Source organism: Rhamphochromis sp. 'chilingali', assembly GCF_963969265.1.
Source record: "Rhamphochromis sp. 'chilingali' genome assembly, chromosome: 4".
NCBI classification, from domain to species: domain Eukaryota; kingdom Metazoa; phylum Chordata; class Actinopteri; order Cichliformes; family Cichlidae; genus Rhamphochromis; species Rhamphochromis sp. 'chilingali'.
Window position 1 is genome coordinate 17,512,337 of NC_137948.1, and position 21,925 is coordinate 17,534,261.

Sequence of the window (21,925 nt, forward strand, 5' to 3'; positions counted from 1 at the left end):
ATAAAAGAGGAGAAATTATAAATAGTTTAGAAAAATTATTATTAAGAAAAGACAACTAAAAAAATATTCACAATTTGACGTTTCACAAATATGTTTTTGTTATATTTTTCCTGTCAGTTTGATTTTGTGATATGTTGTTGGAGTCCTGAACACAAGGTTGGGAATCAATGATATAATAATAACTGGCACCAATAGCACTGAGGTTTTGTTGCACATGTCCTCAACATAAACTGTTGATTGATACAAGGATTAAAACTTGTGTGTAGAATGCTGTTCTGTCATCATAGTCCATAACGCTTTATGCTCTTTCATGTCTCTGTGCATGTGCTTGGTAGGTATTCTTCTGTGTTCCTCACTGCACACTGCACACACAAAAAAAATTTTTTTAATGTGGCTTAATCAAAATGTAATTGTGGTGATGGGAGTTGAAAAACTAAACACATTTATGTTCTTTTTTTTTTATCTTTACAGTCCTGGTTCCTCTGACAAGGCCTCTCTGAATCAACAGCTAAAATTGTGTCATGAAAATTGGAAATTTGACAAAACAAACACATCGCCACTGAAAAAGAACAAACTGCTGACACTAAAAGGTCTTTCTCTCTCGCCAACACTATTCAAAGTACTACTACAGAACCCCGAAAAACCCCACGCTGCCCCAAGAGGACTCCCAATTCAACACGATTTGAACAGGAACATTCGTCCCCTTTTGCACAGGAGTCTTCAACAAGATTGAGTGGACAGACTCAGAATGCAAGGAGGAAGAAGAAGATGAGAAACTGTCTCACACACCGTGAATTGTCAGAAAGGAAACACAATATGGCAAACTGACAAATGACCAATTATACATTTGTTTCTTTTTTTTCTTTTTCTTTTTAATGGTTTTTTTCCATTTTGTTGTCTCCACAATGAAACTCCATGCATTGGCTGGGAGATCCAAAAAAGAACAAGTAGTGGTAAATGGTGAAGTCAGATGTGCAACTTGTAAAGATTGCCACCCAAATAGCACGCCTCCATATCTGCATATCTCTCCTCCAGGTACATGGTCCCACCTGACACCCACCACCCCACACAGCCTGTCCCACCTGGAGCTCGGTGCTTGTCAGGGGCAAAGCTGTAACTGCAGCCTCGTAGTTGAGTGTCCCCTCACCCCACTGTTTCATCTGCTCAGCCCTGAGCCTCTTTCACTTCGGATTGGCCAATCATGCTGACACCATCCAGTCCAATGGTGTGACACATATGCACTAAGTGGCTGGTCTTTGTTTACCTGTCAATGTACCAGGGTGTCCTGCTATGGGAGAAACGACGGCCATGAGGCACGAAGGCAAGAAGGTGAACACACAGATAGTCATAACACTAACTCTACACTTGCTCTCTCGTCCCCTTACCTATGCACTATTAATTTTTTTTAAGGGATGAACAGTATTGCACACTGATGGTCAGATGAGCGATTAGAGAAGTGAATCGAGGCTGCAGGTATGGGGGCTGTGCTAGCATCAGGCCCTGAAAGATACAGCACTCACATGCACACACACATGCAAGCTTGCAGGCAGCACATGCAGACCAACCTTTCCAGTAAAGTCGGTCACAAAACCACTCACAAAATCATCTTGTTTTAATCCATAGATATTGCTTTTACAATAAGGCGCACACAGCATCGGCTTCATATTATTTGCTTTAATTTTGTTTGTAGTTGTTTACTTGCGATTTTTTTTCTTTTTCCAGATTTGGTTTTGGTTTTGTCTCTGTCTCTGGCTGGATTGTTTTAACCTTCTCTTGCATGTCATAACATTTTTCTTTAGTTTGCAGTAACACATAGTATCACGCTCGAATTTCAGCAAAATGGAAACAGCAGTTTCTCAAATTTCTCATGTATGGACAGCACAGTAACGACAGCTCATCACACGCAACCCTGGCATTGCTTCACCCCGTGTCCCGTAGTCTATTCACAAGAAAACCCAGAGGATTACACACACACAGATGCACATATAAAATAACACCACCAACAACCTGGTTTAAATTTATAAAGGGAAGCCTTTATACTGGTTCTCCAAACTGCCTTTTAATGGTTTTTCATTCATTTTAAAATTTGTATTTTTAATTTGACATATTTTTCTATGTAAATGTTCACACTGAAATCGCTGTTGGTATTATTTTTTGTCATGACACAATCCAACAAAAGCCGACCTCACAAAATAACTGGACTGCCTAGCTGTTGGTTCTGTTTTTGCAGGGATAGTAAACAGGGCTGAGGGCTCGTTCTCAGCTTCTCTAGTAACATTAGCTCTATGTACTAAAACCATATATCGAGACTATAACAATATATGGAAGTGCCTCTGTATTCCCTTCATGCAATTAGTAATAAACTTGACTTCAGGTTCTCTTCCCACATATAAGCTAAAGCTACATGGGCATGGTAGCGTTGGTGCATGTGGAAATCATTGGCCTAGGACAGATCTTTATAGAGGACTGCAAACTCTTTTTTTTCTTTTTTTTTTGTAAAAACAGAGAGAGAGATCTTATACATATATATTTATGATATATGCTCCTTTGTAACTTTTACTACGAGCTTGTTGGCAGTCTAGTTATTTTCTGAACACTCACCCCCCCCCCCCCCCACTACCCCCCTCCCCCACCCCGCCCCACGACCTGTTTCAGTAACATCACCATATTGTTACCAATACGAATTAAACGACACACGCCATTGCCATCTGCTGCGCAGCATTATAATACCTAGATGAACATGTCAAAAATCGACAGTAGGTTTGAAGAAAAAAAAAGTGTTTGTTTTTTGATGGAAAGTATTATTATTGAAAAATATGTGTCGATTGAGCCACGTGCAATGCATTGGGTAGATCATTGTGTTTGTCTGTTAGAGATTTTTAAGAAAGCTAAGAGAAAAGAGAAAAAAAAATGTATTTGTTTCAAGTCCATATGCTCCGGGACTCTAAACTAGAGGGCCACGAGAAATCCTAGTCTTTGTAAGTTGGGGGTATTTGTTTTTATTTCCTTTGTCTCTTTTTTAATGTTATATGTGTAATCATTTGTTTATAAAAATGTGGGAGGGCTGAAGGAAAAAAAAATGTACACAACTTCAGAAAAAAAAAATCTCTATCATCAGATGAAAAACTGGTGCTTTAACACTATAAAGTACATTCAGAACTATTATAAATGAGTGAACAAAAATAACAGACCATTTAGGAAACTGCATTATTCCTCTCTCTATTTGTATTCTTCTATTTGTATTAAGTGGGGGGAGAGGTTCCTATTCCTTAAGGTTGTGACACAAAAGGCATTTTGGTTCAACCCTTAGAAGAAATAAAGCAAACCTATACTGTCGAGCCCAAGAAACTCTTTAAATAACCTACCTGCGCACTGCCTGAAACTCACCAGCAAATCAAAACAAACAAAAAACCTTCCCAGTTAATTCATTTTATCACATACATTGGCATTGACACATGACAAGTCTCTCCCAGTACTGCGGAGATACTTCACATCCCAAAATCAGTTTTTTCCCATTATCATCCGAGTATGTTTCTAAATCTGGAGTTGGATGGAGCTCAGCAGGCTGTGTTGAGACACCTGACGTTGAAGTGGACCGAGACCTTCTGTACAGTTAGCAGAAAAGGGGTAAAAGAAGCTTTTAATCTGGCATACATATGAGGTCTGAGCCATTTGTGAAACAGGCAGCAAGGTGAGCCTCTCCCCTGTTCCACCCCCTCCTCTGTAAATGACTCTTATAGTGCTTGTGCTGTAGTGTATAGTTTCCCAGCAGTTAAAGGTTGTCCCTTGAAAGTGCCTTTTGTTCACAGACTCCATTTTGTAATCAAGATGGCCCTTTTTTTCTTTTCATTTGTTTTTTTCCTTGAAACAGCTTGAGGTAGCAGGTTGCCCCTGAGTGCTGTAAGGAGGCAAAAGGTCATCACCCATTCAGCGATCAGGGGCACCTCTTTCCTCCGGCTTCGAAAATGAATTCCCTCCATTGTTCCTTCCCTTCTATCCTCTCTTCCTTTTCAAAGCTATATATATATATATACATATATATAGTACGAAAGGAAACTGGTGTGAATTAGTTCTTTACTTTTTATTGATAAATGAGAAAAAAAATTGAAAAGGCAAAAAAACTTGTTCTCGTTCAGCTCTTGCTTTTTTCTTCCCCTCTGTCTCCACTGTCTGTTTTCTCTTAGACACTGGAGTAGTCTGTAACTGTGTGTCTGTCACTCTCGTCTCTCTCTCTCTTTCTCTCTCTCTCTCTCTCTCTCTCTCTCTCTCCTGCCCTCTCTGCTGTTGGGAGGATGAAAAAAAAATATTGCCGAAAAACTTTTGTCTGAGCAGAATGCAGTTAGCTCACATGTTATTCTTGTCTGTATGCTTCACATTGTATTACCATACCCATCTTCTTCAGCTTCTCCATTCAGCAGCTAATGTAAGTGAACAAATTACGCTGACGGGCTTTTGGGGGTGTCCCTGGGTGGGTGAGGAAGGGACGACAGTGGTTCAGGGGTTTGGGTTCAAGAGGTTTAAGGGGAAGATTAATGGGGTTGGAAGGGATAGATGAACTACTTTGGGAAGTTGGAAAGGGGCTGCATGGGCTAGGATAAGAGTTTGCTCTTTTTGTTTAAGGTATTTATTTTTTGGCTTTGTTTTATTCCCTCTTTTTTGTTTCCTTTTTTAATTTGGAGTTCTTTTCATATTTGCTATCAGGGTATGCTGTCGTTTAGGCTCTCTTTGAGTATGCCTTGGACTGTAAAATGAAAGCTACAAGCACCTTATAACCGGACTTGTCGTGCATGAGGCTGAAAGAGGGGCGATGCTTTACCAGCATAAATCCCACATCCATTTTAACCAATCTTATAAAGTGAATCTCTTTTTTTTTCTTTATTGCTATTTTTACAGTGGGTTTCACACATGGAAACCCACAGCAGTATTAGCCATTCACCACACATCAACCAGATAGAAAAAGGCCAGCATGAACCTGATCTCTCAGATTTTTGAGGATCCAGGGAGTCCCTCCATTTTTCTCCTCCGACCACCTCATGCAGGATTAATCCGTGTTTTTGTTCTGTTGTTTATTTTAGTTCTTTTTCTTCTTAAGTGTGTATGGTTTAATGGTGAATTAGGCAGCACCCTAGGCCCCCTCACTCCCAAGTCTTCTATGCCTCTGTCTATGCCCTCAGTGCAGCACCACTTCTTTGTGAGAACACCCCCAGAGCTCTAGGTGAAATGCATGTGTTAATTACAGTTTCTTTTCCATAAGAAGAAAAACACAGTTTGAGAAGAGCAGCACCTGATTGAATAAAAAGGATGTTCTTGACTGTACCATCTTGCTGTGCCATGTCATTCTTTCAGTATGTAGGATAATGCATAAAAGAAATGCCTCAGGAACAGCTGTTAATATACTTCAGTCCTTAGTGTTTCTAAACTGGACTTGCATACATTAAAAAATAACTTGTCTCTTTGCAGGGTGTTTGGAATTTGAAAGCATTCAGGCTACATGCCCCACCTCTTTGTTCCAGATTCAAATGTGGAATGTCAGTAGTGCCCAGAGGGCAAACTGCTGAATTTGGTTATTTAATCACTTTTCATGTCGTGTTATGAAATTAGTTGGTCAAAATAATTGCAAACTAAATACTTTATAACAAAGTTAGAAATTTATTTATGTCATTTTTATCTCCAGTTTCTAGTATGTTGTCAGCGCTGTTCCTTTTTCTTAAAACACCATCAAGCTGATTTCTTGAAACTTTGGTATAGAGGTGCAAAATGTGCAAAGAAAGAATATTGGTATTGCTGACATGGATCATCTTTAAAGCTTTAACTGCACTGGTCCCCGTCTAAAATGAGATGGGAAACTTATTAAATGTTATACTTGTTAAAAACCAGATTGATAGCATTGTGACCTGAGCGTTCGCATTTCACTCAATGTGATTCGCAGTGGTACAGCCTCACAGAGCTGCTAGCAGGGCCTGCAGGCTCTTTGTTGCATTCATTAAAGCAGTGGTCCCCAACCTTTTTTGTGCCACGGACCGTTTTAATGTCAGACAAGATTTTCACGGACCGGCCTTTAAGGTGTCGCGGATAAATACAACAAAATAAAATGATACGACCAAGAAAAAAAACGGTGGTATTTTGTAAATATGATAATAAACACAAATTCACTGTGTAATTTTGTAACTTTATTAGCAGCGCCAACAACATTGTGAGTAACGTCCTCCTCTCTGGCCCTTAATGCTCTCTGGTCGCTATGGTAATGCGTAAATATTTCTTTGAAAATAAGACGCACAACTACAACACAGGAAAAGACCCAGGGAAACCGAGTTAACGATGAAAACTCTGAAAACCATACATTTAACACCCGAGCTTCAACTCTCCTGGCCCAGTACCAAACCCGGGGGTTGGGGACCGCTGCATTATGGAACTCACCAAACACTGTCAAGCCTTCCTTCAAAAACAGTAATGCAAGTGTTCAAAACAAGAAAAAGTTTAATAAAAAAAAAAAGGGCAAGTGACAAAAAAAGGACAAAATTTGGTTCAACAGTGTTTAAATATTTGGGGTTTTTTTAAAGATACATTTACAGGTTTCAAGCACTGCAGCTGCAAGTTTGACTTAAGTATTCTGAGCTACTAGCTCATACTCCAGGAAAGGATTCCTGTCCAGCCAGCAGTAAGCCCATTAGCACACGAACATAACGTTAAATACACTGATACAAACAGATAAAAAGAAATGACAATTTATTTGGAAGACCAAAATTTGTTTTTAAATACTATTTTTGAGCAAAACGTTGTTGGTTAATACTCTGCACGGTAATGACTTTTTACAAATGAGTGTTCACACTAAGTATGTGCAGTATGGTCCTGTGTTTCAGCGTAAGTCATGACAAATTAAAGTAAACCAGAAATAAAACATCACTGAGGTATATTCAACAACCACATTAAAAATTTCTGACAAAGTGCATGTGCTGGTGAGCTTTTTTCTTTTCCCCACATGGCAATAGTGCACTTCTTACCGGTTACAGTGCCAAAGAGCACGAGGCATCAGATGACTGCTTGATCACTTCAAAGATTTAAGATCATAAATAAATTAAAATGACTTTAGAATTATGAATCATAAACTCCTATGATTTGGCATCGATTTGATCAAGTTTCAAAATATTTTCCTTACTTCAACCAGTAATATATCCCTGCCTGTGAAAGGTAAACTGGGGGAAAAGTTAGACATTTTCTTTCCTCATATTCAATAAATTAAAAATAATGGAAAAAATACTTATGGCCGCTAATGCTACCCTCAGCCTCCTAGTAGATGCACCTATAGTATAGATTTGAAAATCATTACTTTCTTCTTTGGTTATTGTATTCACCAGATTTTCAGAAAACTTGACCTCTGACCTTGAGGTCAAGGTCACCGAGGTACTTTAATGATTTTAATGTACTTTGGCTTGTTCAGGAGTGGCTAAGGTAGGTAAGTGGATTGTCTCTAATAGCTAGTAGTTTAACTATGTGCAAATTCCATAAGCAAGGCATGAACTTCATGAAGTACACGTTTTTATGACTGAATGAGAAACACATAGCAAAGCGCTTCGTAGAGCCTAGCTAAAATTAAAAAGACAAAGTAGAAGTTCACTGCAATATAATGACATTCAAATGATCCCAACTGCTTGAAATTTCAAGTATCAGCAAGTAACTGAAGCTCCTCAGGGCATGCGCTCCTCTCCATTCTCACCTGCCTGAGCGTCAGCTTCATCGGGCACCCTGGATCCAGAACTCTGAAGAAGATGGAATCTAATTAGTCTTTTTAATAATGAAAATCAGTTTTTAAGTTTCTGCTCAGAGACAACTGACCTGTTGGGCTAACGTCTGCGGTGCAGGGTCTGTTTCCTGCACTGGGAGGTGCTTATTTTCTTCATCACCATCTGACAGCTCAGGCCCTGCACTGTCTTGCGATGGTGGAACCTGTAATCCATTTTGCATGGGTGGAAATGATCCATTCTGGATGTTGAGAGATTAAATCATGAAACTTTTTGAAGGGTCTCATGTCAGTATAACCACAGACTGTGGGGGAGACATTTACCTCTGAGAAATTTGCCTGCGATGATCCACTTGTCTCCTGAACTGGAGGATATTCAGGAGGTATTGGTATTGCAGCATGCTGAGGGCACGGTGAAGATGGAGGCTTTCCAGAAGCCAAAGTAACAGGTGGAAGGGGTGGAGGGGGTTGCTGAACCGAGGCCTAAATGAATGAAGTGCCATTAGAGACAGTCTGATGTGCAGGCAGGCAATTCTGTAACATGACTCGAGTTACCACAACAGCACCAGTGGGTCTCTGTAGCTGCGACTACTGACAATGATTTCAGGTCTCTATTTCTGGTAGTTTAGGAATTTCTTATAACAGGAACGATGTATAATGGGCAATTAGGCTTCTTTAAATATTGTTTATTTTATTCCCAACACTTACAGAACTGAAATGCATTCAATCACCAAGAACAACTGCACAACTTAGCAATGGATATTGTTTGGGTTAGTCATATTCTGAAAAAGAGACCTTAGTGTGGCATATTAAATAATTATGGTAATCTAAATTTAAGCTTAGGTAGGTAACAATATATGTATGGATGCAATAAAAAATAAATAAAAAACAAAAGCAAAGTATTTGACTTTGAGTCCATCATAATGGTTGTTTCACAAGTAAAAGAACAAGGAAATAAAATCCACACTTGTTCTCCTGAGTTTTGACTCTTTTTATATCAAACAGCACTTAAAAATGTGCACTTTGACACATATGGGACAAAAGGACAAACCAATGCAAAACAACAAAAACAGGCTAGCAAATAGCAGCTTATCGTCCATTTGCCTGGCATTTATAGAAGAACAAGAGTTGGGCAAAACAAGACAAAGTCACATGACAAAAGTCATATGAAACATCAGGAAAATGAACATCAGCCTACGTGCCTTCATAATCCTCCTGATCTGATGTTGTTACACCATATACAACTATCACTGCTGTACATGGTGTAACTATGTAAAGCTATCACTGCTACTAAGTGACTGCTAGTAATTATCACGATCATAATCATGGTCATAATAATGTATCTGTGTTTAAAAATTGCATACTAAGGAGTAATGCTATATACACGAGGAATTAAGCACTTATTATTATATTATTATAAAGTGCTACCGAAAAAAATACATTCAATAAAGTAAAATAGCTCCATCCACTCAAAATAGAAGACAATAGTACAAAACAACACAAAATGAAAACAATACACACACACACACACACACACACACACACACACACACACACACACACACACACACACACACACACAAACACAATAAATAATAAAGGAAGTCATAAAGGAAAAAATCTACATGGAGCTCAATGACATGTGTAAAGCTCAATATAATCCGATAAGCTCGATACGTAAAAATCTAAATAAAATACAATAAAAAGCGTCTGTAAAAATGAACATATAACGCAATAAAGTGGCTCTATAGAGTAAAATCGATCAATTAATTCAACAAAGCAACATGAAACTGAATGAAAATGGCTCAGATGACATTAAAGTACGACCATAACAGAGGGTAAGAGCGGTACGAGCATATAAAGTGGCTTCGTGTATGTGCACACGGGGTGTGAACACTTTTCTCTCGGGGTTCAGCCCACTCTCTGCCACGGCTGAGAGAAACCAGCTCCCCATGTGTAGCTATGTTTTATGTGTTTGGGCCACACACAGTATGCGCTGTGGAGTGTATATGGTGGCCATACCGTACCGTAACGGAGGCACATTAGACCCAGGTTATTGGGGATGGTGGGACAACTCGGCTGTGTAGCAGATTTCCCGGCCATAATGTGGGCCGGTCCTGCTCGCGTACAACACCTCAAACGCCTATTTTAAACCGCAAAAGAAATCAATTTGTAAAATCGAATGAGTCCGGTCATCTAGAGCAGAATTTAATGTGTTTTGGTTGTTGTTTGGTAGCTAGGTTGTCTACCCCAGCTGCAGCCTTCGCCCTGAAATGTCCGCTAGTTTCAAACATCAATCCAGATAATAGCAGGTTTTGATTTATACGCAAAGCTTAATGTTTTACGATAAAAATATAGACCTCAATAAACGTTTAGCTTGTTAATTGGTGAAAGAAAGATGTGTCGCTCGCTTACCATTGGCCAGCTCTTTATCACAAGAAGGTTAAAAAATGAGACGAAACTTTCTCTCTTCGCGTTCACTTGACAGGAACCAATATATGCCCTTCAGAATAAAAGCGTTTTATTTATTATTTTTTTTCACCCAATGCAGTTATGTCAGAAGCTGAATATTTTATTCATCGTTAAGGACGTTATGTGGTTACAGTCTAAGGAGCTTGGAAAGAAAAGCATCTGGACTTCTTTAAGTGGCTTGAAGACGTTTCACCTCTGATCCGAGAAGCTTCTTCAGTTCTAGGGTAAAATGGTGGAAAGTCCCAGATTTAAGCTCTGTGGGAGTAACCCACCGAGAGGGACAATGGATCCTCTACCTAATCACATGAGCTAATGTGTGAAAATGGCTGTAGGTCACAATCAGCCAAGGTTTCGGGTGAGCTCATTGTGAAATCTAGCCCCACCCTATCATGTGATTTCCTGAGGTCAGATGGCCCAGGATGTGAGTGTGTTATGGCGTGTGGGAAGGGATCGCAAAACTGGATTGTTGATGTTGTTGATGTACGACAGTTGGTGTCGTAAACCACCGCCTCTGTTCAAAGATGGTCGCTCACAGTGGACATAAATGGCTTCTTTTACTCCTCTTTCAAGCTATCTGTCCTCTCTGTCCAAAATATGTACATTGCTATCCTTGAAAGGGTGACCTTCGTCCTTTAGATGCAGATGGACCACCGAGTCTTGTCCCGTGGAGGTGGCTCTTCTATGCTGTGCCATATGTTTATGAAGTGGCTGTTTGGTCTCTCCGATGTAGAGGTCTGGGCATTCCTCACTGCACTGTACAGCATACACCACATTGTTAAGTTTGTGTTTAGGAGTTTTGTCTTTGGGATGAACCAGTTTCTGTCTGAGTGTGTTGCTGGGTCTGAAGTATACTGGGATGTCATGCTTGGAAAAGACTCTCCTGAGTTTTTCTGATACACCGGCTACATAGAGGATGGCAATTTTGTTCATGATTTATATGTTACTCTAAATTGTAAAACTATTTTATTTGCTATTCTCTCTGTAGAGCATGTACAAAAGGGTGTAACTATTGCACTGTGTTCTGTGCATTAGATCTTCAGCTCTGCCACTTCCAGCTCAGCTTCCTGTCTTTTTGTTAGTGCTACCATCTCTAAGCTATGCATCACTGCAGGTCTCACTACCATCTTGTAAACCTTCCCTTTCATTTCACTTTCCTGCTATCCTTCTGCTACAAATCACCCTGACAATCATCTTCACCTGCCCCACTCTGCCCATGCAATCTTCTTCACCTCTCCTGTGCACATACTGTCCACTGCTGGATGATCCCCCAGGTATCTCAACTACCTTCACTACCTCTGCTCCTTGCATGTTCACTTTTCCACCTGTTTTCTTATTCTTATTAGCACAAATGTATTCTGTCTGGCTTCAGCTGTTGTTCATTTCTCTTCTCTTCAATGTATATATCCACCTCTCCGGGCTCTCTTTCACTCGCTCCATACTGTCACTACAGATCATGTCGTGTGCAAACATCATAGTACACAGAGACTCCTGCCTGACCTCATCTGTCAGCATGTCCATCACCACTGTAACCAAGAAAGGGTTTAGATCACCGATGCAATCCCACCCTAACCTTAAGCTTTATCATCACTCCTACTGCACACCTTACCACTGTCCTCATCCATGTCCTGCACCACCCTCACATACTTTTCTGCCACTCTTGACTTCCTTATACAGTACCACAGCTCCGATCTTGGTATACTAACATATGCTTTCTGTAGATCCACAAAGACACAGTGCAACTCCTGATCTTGTCTATAATTCTCCATCAACACTTACAGCAAAGCTCGCATCTCAACTTTTAATTTGAAGCTTTTACCGGAAGTTTAATGTTTGATGTTTAGAAAACTTCCTGGTGATATAGTTCCGGCTCGTATTTCTTGTAAACATAGCGTACGGTCGGACACACAGAATTGTTCTCGCTGATACAGTTAAAATTTGTGTCGCCAGTTGTTATTAAAGCCACGGTATCGCTCAGTGTTGGGCGTTTATCGCGTCCGAACGAGCTGCAGCGCTTCTCCGTAAATAAGGCTCCCCGCCGAATGACAGCTGTCAGCTAAAAGCTAGCCAAGCTAACGTTTAGAGAGAGCGCCGAGTCTGTCAGCATTAGAAAGAAGTGACAGTCTCATGGTGGTCTCATTTCAATGGGGAACTGTCTATTTTCACAAGGTGCGGATGACCTGTCGCTGCTGAACGACTCCGAGGGAGGCAGTCTGCCCGGAGAGCCCCCGCCGCCATACCAAGAGCAGCCCGGGTCTCAGGTGAAATACAGCCCGGGGAGTCCAGAGCATGACAATTGAATCCCCCCACCCTCAAGTCTAATTAGTGGTGGAGGCTGTTATTGCTGTTATCTTAAATTTGGAAGCTGAAGTTTGTGCAGCGCAGCTTTCAGGATCAGATTGCACCATGCAGAAATTAAGCTTGAATAAAGTAAATACCACAGTCAAATTACTGCTACAAAATTTTAGAAACACAGTCATAATTTGTGTTCGGGTCTTATATTTTTTTGAAAAAAGGATAAAACATTGTGCAGTGTATACGCATAATTTGCAATGTGACAATCTTTATCTCGATCCTAAAACATTGGTTCCTTTATCTAGTTCATGTCATCAGCTTATTATCAAGAAAACCAGGAACGTCTTGCTGAGAGGTGACGGTACAAACCTTTGCACCACTTTGTCACGGATATATAAGTCAGGCTGAAACTTGCCTAAATGTATTTAGGGCTTTTTAACATTTAACTTTATAAGCAAGTAAACATTTAAAAAAACAAAAAACAAAACCGATTTTTTGTGTTTGGCTCAACACAACCTGTCTCCTAATAGTGGACCTGAAAATCTAGAAATTATGCAAACACATTATAATGCTTGGAAATGTACACTCACTGAACACTTTATTAGGTACACCTTATTCGTACTGGGTTGGACTTACTTTTGCTTTCAGAACTGCCTTAAGTCTTTGTTGCATCCAGGTGCTGGAAACATTTCTCAGATATGTTGGTTCATATTGACATGATAGCATCACACAGTTGTTACAGATTTGTCGGCTGCACATCCATGATGGGACTTGCCTGTCCCACCACATGTGGTGCTCTATTGGATTGAGATCTGATGACTGTGGAGGCCATGTGAGTACAGAGAACTTTTGATCAAGAAAGCAGTTTGAGATGAATTGAACTTTGAGGCAAATTCACTGAGGTCATTAAAGGATGGACCTGGTCAGTAACGATACTCAGATAGGCTGTGGTGTTTAAATTATGCCAAGGGCTCTGACATAGACAAGATATTGTGACCCAGAGAACTGTGGCTCAATGGATATTTTCTCTTTTTCAGACCATTCTCTGTAAGCCCTAGAGATGATTGTATGGGAAAATTTCAGTAGATCAGCAGTTTCTGAAGTGCTCAGACCTGCCTGTTACCAACAAATATGCCACATTCAAAGTAATGTGAAAGGCTGATTGAATATTTGCATTAATGAGCAGTTAAACAGGTGTATCTCATAAAGTGACTGGTGAGCGTATATGCACTTTTTGGCCCTCAAAATTGTAAAGATGGTTAGCTTGTAGTCCAGTAATCAGTGCTAGAGGGTTCATTTATTTAGATTGTACCTGTAGAGACAGAATCTGCTTTTGCTCAGTGTTTCAGTCTTGGACATTTAAAGCATAAGGAACTCTGATATACAGGTGTATCATATTTTAATTTAAATTTTTAATTTAATTTAAATGAAGATGAAGATTCAGGTAATTTAGAAACATATGAAAACACAAGGAAATAAATAAAATATCTTTATCTGGTCCCAGGTTTTCTGATGCCACTGGAAATATAAAATCACCCTTTCAAAGATGACACGAATTGTCTTCTTTTCATTTATTTCAAGGAGCGCACTCAGGCTGTGCCAGTGTACCATCCCACCCCAGGCGAGAGCCGTCTGGCCAGTCAGCTGACTGAGGAGGAGCAAGTCCGCATCGCACAGCGCATAGGACTCATCCAGCATCTTCCCAAAGGCATCTTTGATCCAGGCTCTGACGCCTCTGAGAAGAAAGTTAAAGAGTGAGTTTTAAATGGTGGCACTCTCATTTGTTTCAATTTACATATCGCTTTGATTCCCCCCCCCCCCCCCCCTCCCCCATTTGATTTCCCCATTTGAACTGCAGTTACTAATAGTTTATTCAGAAATCTTTGAATAGTTCCACTGTCCAAGAACACAAAGCTTTCGCATCTTGATGCACGCTCAATCATCCAGGTAAGGAAATCCCAAAAAGTTGATTCTGTTCTTCTGGACGTAGCGTTTTCAGTGGGAGAAACATTTCGTCACTCATCTAAGGCTACGTCCACACTAGCCCGGATAGATTTGAGAACAGCGTCTGAAAACGCTCCGCGTCCACACTAGCGTTTTCAGTCATTTTCATAGAGTTGTGCGTCCACATTAAAACGGCCGAAAACACTTACATTCCAATTCAGCGCATGCGTGAAGCGCAAGAAGATTCGACCTGCCTCATTTCTCTCTGCCGCTTATTTACTTTCCGGCTCTTTGAAACGTTGCGGCAGAATGTTGAGGAAAAGCACTGAGTTTTTTAAATGGACTAACAATGAGGTGGAGTTGTTGCTGCGAGTAACACAAAAGGCTGTCAAAGTTCAGAGCAAAGCAGCAATCACAGCAATGTAAGATGGTGAAAAATATACCCTTAGGCCCCCTTCTCGATTCAGAGATGGTCTTTCCCTTTTCACATAAATGGCCTCCTTGACTCCTCTCACAAACTAGCATTCCTCCCTGTCCGGGATGTGTACATCCTCATCATTGAAAGAGAGGCCACTGGCCTGTAAGTGTAAATAGACTGCAGAGTCCTGGCCTGACGAGTTAGCTCTTCTGCGGGGACCAAGAATTGGGTCCCCTGGCACAAACAGAGTAATATAATATAAGTTGTTAAGTGCCAGGAGCATTGCTGTGATTTATACATTGGGGCAACAAAACAACCTCTGGCTAAGATGATGGCACAGCACAGAAGATGAGTTATCGTATGAGTTATTGATTGTATTTTGAGATGCTTTTTTTTTGTAATATATCAAAGTCTTCGGGTATTGGTAAATCTTTTCACTTTTTTCCCCTCCAGATGTGTCATCTGCATGTTGGATTTTGAATATGGCGACCCCATTCGGTTTTTGCCCTGCCTTCACATCTACCACGTGGACTGCATCGACCCATGGCTGATGCGTTCCTTCACCTGCCCCTCCTGCATGGAGCCCGTAGATGCAGCCCTGCTGTCTACTTACGAAACCAACTGAGCGGCCCCTGGTGGCTGCTTCTGCCTAAAAGTAATGCACCTTTTTAGCCAAAACTGTCATAGCTGTTCCAACAGATAGATGAGGGGATGTGGCATGATGCAGATGTTTGTTGGGTGCTTGTTAATACACACAAGTAAACAACTGTGTCCTACAGCACACTCTGTAGGCCTGAAATGCACCTAGTCAGACTTGGAAAGCATGCTTTGGCAGAAGGAAGATGTGCCAAATACAACGAATGAAGGAGCTGTACAAGTAGCAAAATATTACTGCACAGTAATTTCACTTTCATATGACTTACACTTATTTTTGCCTTTGTGTAATTTGCACCCTCTTTCAAGATGTGTGATGTGTAGCATGTTCTCTAAATGGAGGAAATGCATAATTGTTTTGATCAAGTGGGAATCATTGTCAGAATTTCCAGTGAACACATGAAGTGAAGTAACTGCACTCTCCAAGTAAACTTTCGATCTTGAATGTCACCTAAACACAATGCTCTCTACTGAAAAGCATACATCAGTATACATAAAACTTCACAAATCACACTTTCCTGAAGCTATGCCATGAGATAAAATGGTGTCAATTCAGCTTTTGAGCATATTTTGAAAATTACTCCAGTTTTATTTTAGCTGCTTTGACTATATGTGAATGTTTCTGTTGCTTTCCCACAATATGAATCCTCAGCTTTTGCTTTGCCTTAAGTTTGTGCTCTCAACCCGTAGTTTGTCCTTTACAGTCAATAACAAAGACACAATATACCGTGCAATCACCCTTAAAGCACCTTGAGATAAGATGTCTGTCACCTGATACTGTGTAGCTTGTAGATTTCGATAATGGTGTTTTTTCTATGTGTGTATGTTTGCATTTTATGGGTTGTTGGATAGAGATCGTCATGTCAAGCTAACATTGTGAGTTAACCCCCTCAGTTGTAAAATGTAATGTAGTTTCCGCTCCTTTTCTTGTTTGAAGCTTTTGGATTGTGCGCCGAATGCCTTCTAAATGAGCAAGTGATGCATTTCCAAAGCTTCCACGTCTGGTAATGGAATGTGATTTTTATGCTTTTGGTGTTGGACATGTGCTGTCAGTTATCGTTGCATAATGCACAAAGATGAGAAATGGCAAAAACAGAAGCTACAGCAGTAGAAAGGAATGTATCTTCAATGTAAAGCATGATTTCAGTTGTTACACATTGACGGTATGACTGTAAAAGGAAATTTGTGATTTACTGTGCACATACTGTGCCTTTTAAGGTTGAGGTAAGCCAATTTCCTGTGAAGTACAATCATTTATGACATTACTTTTGTTTTTCTTTAGTTGTCCTCTAGGAGGAGGCAGATACCAGCAATGTAGTGATTTGTGTCACGATGAAACAGGCCTAGGATGAAGCCAGAAATGTGATCTGGCTGCTGTTAACAATCAACAGTCATTCTGTCTTTTGATTTATGACTTGTGCTACAAGTGCACAGGTTTTAGGAAATCCATGAAACCACAATAAAAGTGGATACCAAATCTTATACAAGTGTGATGTTTTGTTTCTGCATTAAATATTGTATTGAAACACATTCTCAACCTCTCAGCTGGAGAGGGTAGTGGGTTAGAACTTAAGGAACAGACAAAACTAAATTTAATTTATCATGTTTTATATAAATCTTTAGATTCCTTAAGGAACAGAGCATGTATTTATCTCAAACACCATTGCATATGACTGCGTTATAGTCTTCTGTGTTTAACTGAGCACTAAAATAATTTATTTCCATAAATGACTGATTCGTATTGATAACAGTTAAGCCCACTGAGTATAGACAGTGTGCAAGATGTTAAAACTTGATAGTTAATCCCTGAAGTGGATTGGCTGTCTACGCCTTTACATGAAAAGCTTCAAAGAATGTGTCATCACTGTCACAGCTCAGAATGAGTCAGCCCTCATTTCTTTGTGTTTTCTTAGAAAAACAGGAAATGCACAAACGTAACTGCAAATCAAGTACAGTCAGATAGAAAATGTCAGTACAATTATTATGAGCTTGGAAGTTAATATTGGTATGATCGCCTTTATTCTTTAACATAATCTGAACTCAAATATCTTGTCATTTCTCATAGTCTTCAGGAATAGTTCTCTAGGCTTCTTGAAGGATATTCAAAGCTCTTCTTTTTTTTGTATCTTAGCTGCCTGTTCAAAGGGATCCCACAGTACTTTAACAATGTTGAGGTCTGGTCTGTGGGGAGGCTAATCCAAAAGTGACAGTTCCACTGTGTATTTTTCTACATAGTGCGTTTGCATTGTTTTGCTGATTATAGTGCTGAAAAATGAAGCCGTTGGCAATTAGATGCTTTTCAGACAGTATTACAGCACTTTGCTGTGTTCATAAATTCATCAGTTTTCACAAGATCCTCAAAGCCTCTGGTTGAAATGTATCCCCAAACCACGAAAGAGCGCCACTGATCACTCATCACTTCTTAAAACCTGATTGCTACTGATTGTCATTTCAGTTTTTGTGTACTTTGACATACCTCGGTCTTTTCACTTTGTTTTGCTTCCTTAGGAATGGCTTCTTCACAACCACCCTTTCACTGAGACCATTTCTAATGAGGCTATAGTGAGCAGCAGATGGATCAACTGAAATTCTAGATATATCTCTTATGCCCTATGTGAGGTCTGCTTGAGTTTCTTCCTGTTTTTTTAAGGACGTGGCATTTATTTGTTCATTTGCTGTAGATAGCTTTTTTTAATCACGCTATTTCTTCTTTTGTCTTCTTGTTTCCTCATATTGTTTATAGACACATTTCACACCATGCTGAGATACATCAAGCTTTTTTTAAGGAAATGGGAACAAATTGGTTTCTTTGTTAAGTTGTCTTTACATTTAGACACAAAACTGGTTTGTTAGTTAGTCACCTGTTTATGCTTGAATGATCCATGGATCAAAAAGAAACTATTTGTGTATGAAAACTGGACTGCAGCCAATGTCCAAAGAAAAATGCTGAAACACCTTTAGAAAGTCTAGAAATGTATGACTCAGGATCACTTTAAAAAAGACGATAATCGTTATCAGGCAAAATGATTTATGTTTTAAACAAACAGTTTAAACATATCACTTTGGGCTGAGTAAAACTGAAATAAGGTTTGTTTTTTTTAGCTTGCAACATTTGTTAAGCAGATGTTAGTCTGATGGAGGCAAAAACACTTAAGCGTGCTGTCGGTGGCTTGCCAGCAAGTGAGTTTATTTAGTGTTTAAATCATATAAAAAGGACTTGCTCCCCGCATCCAGACTCTTGTATGACTAAGAGCCAAATGAACAGCAGGCATGTGGTCGGGTGCCAGAACATTAGTGGACATGTCCACCAGCTGGACCCTCAACATCAGCAGAGTAATGCTCATTACTAGAATGAACTTCATGATCACTGTACTAAAGCAGAAAATTTTCACGATACAGTACGATAGAGATATTTTCTTTCAGCAGAATATTTTATTAAAAGGTTCATATATATTTACAGTATTTAAAGCACACACATTGCACATTTTCAACCACAAGGGATATCAGTGCAACAGATTCAGAAACTATTACACTTATTGTACGTATGTGTGAGTGTGAATGGTTCCTATGGATAAATTACATGAATATTACACAGTATTTTGTGATCTGTACATGTTTTTAAAATCTTACAGTTATAATCAGGTGGGGATTTTTCTGCTTTTAGGTTTACAGTACCAAAGCAAAGATTTCAAACCTCAACAGCAACACTTCATTTCACAGTATTTCTTGAGTTTCTTTTCATAAAGCGTACATTCCCACACTGACAGTAGCCAGAGCCACAAACAGTCCCAGGACCATCCTGAGCAGCGAGGAAGTGTAAATGTTTTCTGACATGTGGAGTGTGCTCGCCTTTACTGGCTTGGACTGTGTCATGGAGCTCTGCAGGTTGTTGTCAGAGACAGTCAGCATCTTCTGTAAATCTTCAAAGACCTGTAACACAAACAACAGAGCATCTATCAGCTGCTGTAGCTAAATATTAGTAAGTGTGATGGAGCTAATCTAAGGTTCAGCTGCCCTCTGAGTGGCACTTTTGCTTTACGATCTGTCCTTCCTAGATTATCACACCTCCTTACCTGAATGTTGAACTCAAAGGCCCTGACAGCCTCCTCCAGCACACCGTTCCTCTCCTCTGTCAGCTCCACACTGTTCATTCGGCTGCGATAGAGCTGTTTGAACAGGTTGGGGCTGGACACCCCAGGGAAGGCAAAGAAGGACAGACCATCACCATTTTTCAGATCCATGGACTTCTGAGCGATCCGACCAAGAACCTGTCCCCCAGACAGGTCACCCAGATACCGGGTGTAAGCATGGGCAAGCAGGAATTCAGGGTTTTCTTTGCCAATCTAAAAAATGGTAATGGAGTTATCAAGAGTGTTAATTGACCATCACCTAGCAGAGATAGAAGCATGCATGTGATTCATGGAAGGTTTAAATAAAACATACCTGTCTGAGCCTGTGGCTGTATCTTTTAGTGGCTGCAGGAATGACAATCTTCTCTCTCCAGTCCTGACCATAGAAGTATTCCAGATCTTTTTCAATGGACTTCAGCCTGGCCAGTTCAGCAGGAAAGTAAATAGGTGCGACGCTCGGATGGTCCGAGTTCCTGTCCAGCTCTTCCTCCAAAGCCTGGTAGATCTCATACAGCGAACACAGGAGGAGCTGAAGAAGAAGAGACACAAAGCCATTAAATCTTGGTATCGACCCCCACAAAAGTAAGATTATTTAAACAATTGTGCTGTCCTTTTTTTAATATTACCTTATATTGCGGAAGCGTGACCTTTCCCCTCTGGAAGCTCAGCATCAGTTCTGTGTTTTCTGCTCTAACGTGACTCTCCTTAGTCACTTTTTTTATTTGTTCAGACAAGTCCCTGAGAAAAGAAATTGATCACAATTAGAAGAGAAAGACAACATTTAATGTATTGCAGCTAAGATAAAGGCAGTGACACAAGGCTAAGAGCAGTAATCATTAGAAAACATGTAGGGCAAATATGTGCATCCAAAGTAAACTTCCATTATGATATTGTGATTAGAAATGTTTATGTAGCTCATAAGCTTCCCAAACATATTCTGCTACTTGAGATATGTGTTGGATGTCACAGAGCTGATTGAAAACTAAATCTATCCCCAGACATTAAAAGAAAAAATGTGCATGGAGCGGAAAAGAAGATTTAGGTTCTTAATAAAATCACAGCAGCTCAGTCTAACCTGTCGGTCATCTGCTCTGCTGCTGTATGCGTCTTCTTCTCGGTTTCCATTGTGCCCCTGAAAAAACAGTAAAGGACAGTAAAGATGTCAGAAAGGTACTTTAACAGAGCATAAATCCTTTTCTGATATGGTGAGAACACTGTGGATATAAATCGACAAAAGGTTGTCAAATTTAAAGTATGATATCTCGTTTGACTCACCAGTAAGAATGAAGTCTGATCTGTGCCCTTAGTTTCTCTCTGGATGTCCAGTGCAGTTGTGTGCTCTGCTGGCTTTCACGCTTCTCTTTATACGATCCGCTTCAGTCTCCTCCTCCCACCACCAGCTCAACACAAACAGGAACTCAGCCTCAACAAAAAAAAAAACTGGGCTAAACATGACACGGCAACATCAGCAACAATAGTAGGAGGGGACCAGGAGTTAACATGATACGGCAACTTTGAGGAAAACTGCTGAGGGAAGGACTACCAGAGTGTGAGGAGGGAGTTCCCTGGAAAACCAGGGGGGAGGGCTGAGCGCTAAACATGATGCTGCAACTTCAGATTCCAAAGTAGAGCCACACAGGGGAGGAGGAGCTGAGGCTAAGCATGACAGTGTGAGTTTGCAAAGCTGTGAGAGAGGAAGTGTTTAAACAGTGACTAATGCTGTGCATTTGATCAGAAACAAGAGCAGGTTTGTCATATTACACAAGTCTATCAACATTCAGTGACAAAGTGGAGGAGTATTTTTGACAAACAAGAGTAGATACTGTTCATTTAGTCCATGTAAACAATAGTAAAAAGCTACTGATATCATCTTTACACACAAAAGTTAAGCCCAAAACTTATTTGTGACTAGCCTGAAATAAAACAAAGCTTTTAAAATTATTTCTTCCACAATATGTCATTCATGAGTGACTGTGACTCTGAGCATTATATACAGATGTGATCAATTCATATGCTCTTGTAAACAGCCTCTACCCTTCTGGGAAGTCTTCATCCTTGATTGCCTAATAGTGCAAGTATCTAAAAGAGATTATAATCTGCAAAAATCTTCTGTCATCCACTAAAAGAGCGTCACTGCTTTTATCTTCATCCTATTGGACCCCTCCTAGAACTGTTACTCAGAAATCTTTTCATGGGGTTTTGCAATCTGCAACATTAAAAGAAGTCAGCAAAGTGTTCCCAATTTTAATTTTCCTCAGAAGCTGCTTGAAGGAGTAA

General features: G+C 40.1%; 4 protein-coding genes across 4 annotated transcripts in view; 2 read left to right on the forward strand and 2 right to left on the reverse strand.

Moving 5' to 3' along the window:
• nfixa (nuclear factor I/Xa) overlaps positions 1–2,603 on the forward strand; it is a 95,967-nt gene extending 93,364 nt beyond the window's left edge. The window contains exon 13 of the mRNA XM_080880021.1: positions 472–2,603. Within this exon, the coding sequence (XP_080736147.1) occupies positions 472–486 (15 nt within the window). The 3' untranslated portion in view covers positions 487–2,603. The remainder of the gene's footprint in view (positions 1–471) is intronic.
• A 3,581-nt stretch (positions 2,604–6,184) lies between these two features.
• LOC308396386 (uncharacterized protein) lies at positions 6,185–10,506 on the reverse strand. The gene is made up of 4 exons (XM_080881644.1): positions 10,154–10,506; positions 8,063–8,221; positions 7,834–7,980; positions 6,185–7,757 (listed from the first exon to the last, which is right to left on the reverse strand). Exons 1-4 carry the CDS (start codon positions 10,154–10,156, stop codon positions 7,686–7,688), a joined length of 381 nt encoding a protein of 126 aa, XP_080737770.1. The 5' UTR covers positions 10,157–10,506; the 3' UTR covers positions 6,185–7,685.
• A 1,527-nt stretch (positions 10,507–12,033) lies between these two features.
• rnf11a (ring finger protein 11a) lies at positions 12,034–16,984 on the forward strand. Its single transcript, XM_080881643.1, has 3 exons — positions 12,034–12,468; positions 14,084–14,256; positions 15,318–16,984. Exons 1-3 carry the CDS (start codon positions 12,352–12,354, stop codon positions 15,487–15,489), a joined length of 462 nt encoding a protein of 153 aa, XP_080737769.1. The 5' UTR covers positions 12,034–12,351; the 3' UTR covers positions 15,490–16,984.
• A 1,946-nt stretch (positions 16,985–18,930) lies between these two features.
• On the reverse strand, positions 18,931–21,023 carry hmox1b (heme oxygenase 1b). Its single transcript, XM_080881082.1, has 6 exons — positions 20,924–21,023; positions 20,724–20,780; positions 20,275–20,386; positions 19,962–20,177; positions 19,592–19,861; positions 18,931–19,448 (listed from the first exon to the last, which is right to left on the reverse strand). The coding sequence occupies exons 2-6, from the start codon at positions 20,771–20,773 to the stop codon at positions 19,257–19,259; spliced, it is 840 nt and encodes a 279-aa protein (XP_080737208.1). The 5' UTR covers positions 20,774–20,780; positions 20,924–21,023; the 3' UTR covers positions 18,931–19,256.
• Positions 21,024–21,925: the final 902 nt, after the last annotated feature.

Excerpts from the sequence above, each read along its gene's own strand:
- LOC308396386 (XM_080881644.1), bottom strand. Across the intron at positions 7,981-8,062 it reads CGCAGGCAAATTTCTCAGAG|AATGGATCATTTCCACCCAT; the intron begins GTAAATGTCTCC and ends CTCAACATCCAG. Across the intron at positions 7,758-7,833 it reads CGCAGACGTTAGCCCAACAG|AGTTCTGGATCCAGGGTGCC; the intron begins GTCAGTTGTCTC and ends CATCTTCTTCAG.
- rnf11a (XM_080881643.1), top strand. The coding sequence starts at position 12,352 with ATGGGGAACTGTCTATTTTCACAAGGTGCGGATGACCTGTCGCTGCTG. Across the intron at positions 12,469-14,083 it reads AAGAGCAGCCCGGGTCTCAG|GAGCGCACTCAGGCTGTGCC; the intron begins GTGAAATACAGC and ends ATTTATTTCAAG. Across the intron at positions 14,257-15,317 it reads TCTGAGAAGAAAGTTAAAGA|ATGTGTCATCTGCATGTTGG; the intron begins GTGAGTTTTAAA and ends TTTCCCCTCCAG.
- hmox1b (XM_080881082.1), bottom strand. The coding sequence starts at position 20,773 with ATGGAAACCGAGAAGAAGACGCATACAGCAGCAGAGCAGATGACCGAC. Across the intron at positions 20,387-20,723 it reads GCAGAGCAGATGACCGACAG|GGACTTGTCTGAACAAATAA; the intron begins GTTAGACTGAGC and ends TTCTTTTCTCAG. Across the intron at positions 19,862-19,961 it reads ACAGCCACAGGCTCAGACAG|ATTGGCAAAGAAAACCCTGA; the intron begins GTATGTTTTATT and ends ACCATTTTTTAG.